This window comes from Porites lutea, chromosome 1 (assembly GCF_958299795.1).
Source record: "Porites lutea chromosome 1, jaPorLute2.1, whole genome shotgun sequence".
Taxonomy (NCBI): domain Eukaryota; kingdom Metazoa; phylum Cnidaria; class Anthozoa; order Scleractinia; family Poritidae; genus Porites; species Porites lutea.
This window is the reverse complement of record NC_133201.1, coordinates 10,532,823-10,538,371: the sequence shown is the minus strand read 5'-3', so window position 1 is coordinate 10,538,371 and position 5,549 is coordinate 10,532,823. Positions and strand designations below refer to the sequence as shown.

Below are 5,549 nucleotides of genomic sequence, written 5' to 3'. Positions count from 1 at the left end.
CCACCTCCCCCTTCAGCCTGGAGATCTGAATCCACCGCTGGATGCATCATGATCTGCCTCGTTCCTAGGCGACTCAAGTGTTTCGAAAATGGAAAACGCGACTGCAAACAATTCCAAGGAGTATCGCGGAATGGACCATGGGAATGTTCAGGTTTAACGCAAAGGACGCTGGGAAGGGCGCCCCGCGGGTAGCAACCAAAATCGCGCCAGTCGCTAAACGCGCATCGGTACGAGGCAGCATCATGTTTTTGTTTTTTTTTAAACTTCACGAATGTTGATAGGCTCGACATTAAAATCAATCTCGTACCCAGTGTCTTCTTGCTCTCTACATGCCAGATTGCATTCATTAAAAGAAACTTTAAAACAAGAAAATTAAAAAAAGTCAAAAAATTAAAAAAAAAATTGTCGCGTGGCAGTGTTTTTAAAGTGGCATGCGTTATATTCCTTTACCAATCTCGTGGACGACTGTTCCTTGAGACCAGCAACCGCTAGCCAGTGAAATTTGCTGCATTCCACCTTGCCGTCCTACCCATGACCAGCACCTGGCAATGATAAACAAGATTACTGGAAGGAGGGCACTAAGTCGAACATTAAGATTGTTTACAACTCAAAGTACATATTATAAGTATAGTATTCAATATTATAAATAACCGTCATGATAACTCAGGAGTCATTTTAACACTGTTCATAACAAATTTTCGTCCAAGATAGCCTGAGATCGTTATTTTGATAACGATAACAAAATTGCTAACAGTAACGGTAGTGATAACGATGATGATAGCGAAACGATAGCGATAGTAGAGATTTTATAAAGATAGAGTGATGGTTTATATTTATTTATCTATTTATGTTTTGTTTTGTTCTGTACATTTACTTTTGTACCAAGTTATGATATTTATGTTTACCAATGTATTCGTTGTGCCTCTTTTCTGGCTTTCTCAGTTTTAATTATCATAATTACAGTCACCCAACTTGTTTAGCTTTTTAGTTATTTTGGGTTTCCTGCTACTGTATGTACTGTTTATTTATTTATAATTATATTCTTGTAAATTCCTTTAGTTGTCTACAGTAGTAGAAATAAACTGTTGTTGTTGTTGTTGTTACGACACGACAGAGGCTTAAAAATTGATGTTTTGTCAGGAGCAATGTTGAAGGGAAACTTCAAATTAAAGGAAGATAATTCATTTACCCATTGCCTTTGAAAAACGCGATGTAGTTTTCTTCGGTTGTTCTTCTTACAAACTTTAAACACGAGCTCTGCTCCCACTCCTTCATGGCACTCAAAATAACACTTTTAGCCGCGGGGGTCTCATCTAAAATAAACATGCAAATAGTTGGAAGTGGCAAAGCGTCTAGCCTCTCAGACTTTCTGAGGGTTTCATTACAACCTCCTCTGAGGAATGCGTCACGACCCAAAAGAACCTGTGAGTGGGAGGCTGTGACGAGTGAAGACTCAAGAATCGATTAGACGTTAGTTATCGGTGGCTAGAAAACGACGACCTAAGACCTAAAACCAAACAACGAAGACACACCTCAGAATCACTTATAAATAGCCAGGAATGGGTATCTCGACCTGAGATGTGTAACAAACAACAAGATCTTCAGTTATCAACGAAATTGTCTAGTGTCCTTTTTTTCTAGAAATTCCCCCAAATGAAGAAAACGAAGACCCATCACAATCACCTGAAAACGGCTCGAAATGGCTCGGAACTGCTTGAAATGGCTTTTACACAATAGAGGAGTGTACGAAACAACATGATTTTCAATTCCCAAAAATTCGACCAGGATTATGGGCTCCTGCTATCTTATAATAGTAACCTAATGGTAAAATAGTATATAATAGTAATAGTGTTTCCTTAATGCATAGCATTGAATTAGGGTTTTTCGTGCGCATGTGTCAAAACAAGCTGCGAACACCCCAAAAAGCTTTCTTTTTTCTCTCTCGTTGTTCAGCTCACCTAATTCACTTGAGATATTGTAAGGGACGACACGTGTGTTCCACAGAAGGTTCTGATACTTAGTTATTCCTCGGGCCCCCAAAACTGGAGCTGTAGGATCTCCAAACATCTCAAGTGCAATCTCTTGCTTATATGACAGTCTGATATCACCTTCATGAAGAGATTCCTCTTCATTTCCTTCATAAACAAGAATAATAAAAAGTAAATAATAATAATAATAATAATAATTTTATTGATAACAATGCTTATTATTAAAATCCTTTTTACAATTAACATTTCCTTTCGATTAAAAAGCACTTAGATTTAATTAAGAAAAAAAGAAAATCATTTCATTATCGCCTTTATCCAAGACAGTCTTGGACTCGCAGTCTGGATTCCATACCGTGGATTCCGGATTCCAGATACTGGATTCCGGAATTTTTGCCAGCGGAACTTGGATTCCGGAATCCAATCGTTAGCGGGATTCCACATTACTTGAGCCGGTATTCCGATTCCAAAGCCCAGATGCCACAAGCAAAAATGTCCGAATTCCGGATTCCTCAAGCAAAATTTCTTGGATTCTGGAAATCAGATCCCCTTACATGTGGCGAGATATAGAGCGATTCTCCTATGACCTTGAAATGAAAACGAGCGAACAAAACAAAAAACAACAAACGAACGAAAATAGAGCGATTTGATTGGTTTATCGAACGGATACAAACGCGCGTGGCTTTTGATTGGTTACGCGAACGCTCAGGTGAAAAAACTTCACGCTCGAGAACTTCCTAGAAATCAATCAATACTTTGCTTTGACGTTATACTGTAACACGATTGGCCAATCGAGCAAAGCCATCTCCATATTAGGGTTTTCTTTGGCGGGAAAACGAAGAGTCCATGTTTTGATCTTTTCATCCATTGGCTGATAAAACAAATAACGAACACTTACCGAAACCATTTTTCAAGGTCATACGAAAATCGCTCTAAACAGAAGAACTACGATTAACGCAAGGGTTTCATACTGGAGACTTTCCAAGGCTATGAAGAATTTTAAATGATCCCGAAAGTCAGATGTCAGTGATTGTTGAACGGCCTTTAATTTTGCTTTTAATTAATGCGACCACTTTTTTCCTGTCGTCGTCATATTTTGTTATTTTCCACTCAAAGCTAATTTCGTAAGAGAGAAATTAAAGGTGGCAACAATAACAATTTTAACAAAATTTTAACAAAATTAGAGCGAAAGGTATGGCCTGATTTGAAGCAGCCAAGTATAGCGCCAATTAAGTGAGTAGTTCAGTGTGAATACTAACGCAGTATGTGTAAAACATCAGTCTGTTAAAAGACAAAGCTAAATGAAAAATGGGGACACCGAATCTGTACGTACCTTCGTCAGGGTACTGAACGGTTGAACTGACAAAAGTGAGAAGCAAGTAAAAAAGACACGAAGTCTGAGCCATTCTTGATCTCCTCATGATGTGGGAACAAAATGAACATCCAGGCAAACTGATTGCGTAGGATTATTAAGAAGTTAAAACCTGTTTCAATATTTAAGTTGTTCCTGTCACTGGGCTTTGAAGCTAGGGACCTTTTGTTGCGTTGCTTTTAGTTCTAAATAAATGAGGGTTGATTTGTATTTGATTTCGAAAAACAAACCAAATTTTGGGAACAATTAGTCCATATCTTGTCACGAAGTTTTGTTTGAATTTGATCAAGGCGTTAAGTTACCTTCTTAGTCACTACATTGTAAAATTTACAGAAACAATGCAGATTGGAGTTTAAAAGATTTTTACAGTAGCATTTTAAACAGAGCACATTTTATTAAAGCCCTTAAATTTCAGTGGTTAGATTTCTCTCTGAATCAGGGAACACTCATAGCTTGACCTTTATTAGGATGTTAACATTAAAAGCGTTTATTCACTGTAATGTTTACAAGTGTCTTTCATTCAATTCTAAAAAAAGCGCCTATTTATGGAATAATAGTTATCCAGATGGCCAGGTGTTGCCATGTTTTATAGAAAATAAAAAGATAAATAATAATAATAATAATTATGGAAACACTAAATAGAGCAATTATCATGACACAAGAATTCTAGTAAGGGAAAGCCATGGCCACAATCCAGTGAGCAATAATAGAGAGCTTTAGATTCTGAGACAAGGACAACTACAAGTACGAGCTAGATTTTCTCAGTACTATGTGCTCAGTGCTCTTTCGTGAGCCAACGTCATTTTGGCGGGAAAACAACATGATAGCTATCGTCTCTCTACTACGAGATTTGGCGAGAATGTCGTTGTGCCGGGAACAAGTTATCAAATTTCAGAAGTTTGATCATTTTGCGACCGGGAAAGGACTATACCAACTCCAATAAAGATAACCGCAGTAATTTTTCAGGTGAAACTGATGGTACAATGAAGCTTTCCGGGTTGAATATTTTTCTAGAATACGCGAAAAAACTTTAAGTTAAATCTCGTACTAGTAGTCGTGCTCGTCGTCAAATCTAAAGCTCTCTAACCTTTGCCCCCGGGGGGCACTTTAAGAATATTTAGGGGGGATGTGCCACTGGGACCCTGGAACCCTTAGCCTATACCAGAGCCAGTTCAGCTGAATTTTGCTACCCTATACTAGACTAAACTCCTCAAATCCCCCTCCCCTTCCTAGAGTAGCTGTTTTCCTGAAACTATTGAGGTCAGTAGCTCAGTCCCGCCAAAACAAAACTGATTTGAATTTTTTTTCAATATTTTTGAGTGGAAATTCCCAGTTTCATATTCTAGACTAAAATTTTCAACCAATCGATCATTCTTCTGAAACACGATACCCTATTCTAGACCTTAACTCTCCGATTTATATACCCTATTACAGAGTAAACTGCTTGAAAAACATACCCTTCACTGCGCACATACCTATATAGTCCATATATGGCAGCACCCTCCGGGGTTTTTGGCCTTCCAGTCGAGCTTAAAGTTAGCTGAGATAACGCCCACTTTCAAAAAGGTGTCGTAAATTTTCTAAAATTTAACCTGAATCGTAGGATAAAGTAAAAATAAAATAAAAATCATTCGTTGGCGAGAACGTGATATGTCCAAAGTACGTTTATTTAAATGCAGGCGAGGAGGCTTTGCTTTAAATTAACGAGAAACAATATATTTAGTTTTTAGATCAGAGCAGAACGGGTGCCGTAAAGTGGGTTTCCACTGCATCCTGGCGTCTTCCTCGAAAAAGGACGTCTAAAATATAAACTAAATATTTAATTTACGCCACCTGCCCAGAAAAAGCGTTATCTGTTTAGAAATGTATGAATCAGCTTGTCTCAAGTCCCATGTCTTTCGATGAGAAGCATAATTGTCTTATTCAGTGCTTTGATCTGAATCTAAATGACCTCTAATTAACCAACAATGCGCGGTGTTTAATTATCAGATGATGTGCGAAGCAGAGTACGTAATGCGCACTTTACATCAATGTTTTGGCGAACACTAACTTTCAGCAATATTGGCGAGTACTTAAGAAAAACCAAGGCATTAAAAGCATCAGTGACCAACCAGTGACCCTTCCGTTCTCATGAAGTGCATCGGGAAATTAGACTGTTGAAATGTTTTTCATAGCAGAGAAGAATAATCCTC

General features: G+C 38.0%; 1 protein-coding gene across 1 annotated transcript; it reads right to left on the bottom strand.

The window, feature by feature from the left end:
• Window positions 1–258: 258 nt before the first annotated feature.
• Window positions 259–3,437, bottom strand: LOC140946599 (astacin-like). Its single transcript, XM_073395743.1, has 5 exons — window positions 3,319–3,437; window positions 1,959–2,135; window positions 1,190–1,313; window positions 451–542; window positions 259–356 (listed from the first exon to the last, which is right to left on the bottom strand). Exons 1-5 carry the CDS (start codon window positions 3,404–3,406, stop codon window positions 259–261), a joined length of 579 nt encoding a protein of 192 aa, XP_073251844.1. The 5' UTR covers window positions 3,407–3,437.
• Between the last annotated feature and the right edge of the window lie 2,112 nt (window positions 3,438–5,549).

What these genes read in the sequence shown, in the direction of transcription:
- LOC140946599 (XM_073395743.1), bottom strand. Translation starts at nt 3,406, where the DNA reads ATGAGGAGATCAAGAATGGCTCAGACTTCGTGTCTTTTTTACTTGCTT. An exon ending in CGTTCAGTACCCTGACGAAG is followed by an intron (nt 2,136 to 3,318) that starts GTACGTACAGAT and finishes TTGTTTATGAAG; the next exon opens with GAAATGAAGAGGAATCTCTT. An exon ending in AACAGTCGTCCACGAGATTG is followed by an intron (nt 357 to 450) that starts GTAAAGGAATAT and finishes CTTGTTTTAAAG; the next exon opens with TTTCTTTTAATGAATGCAAT.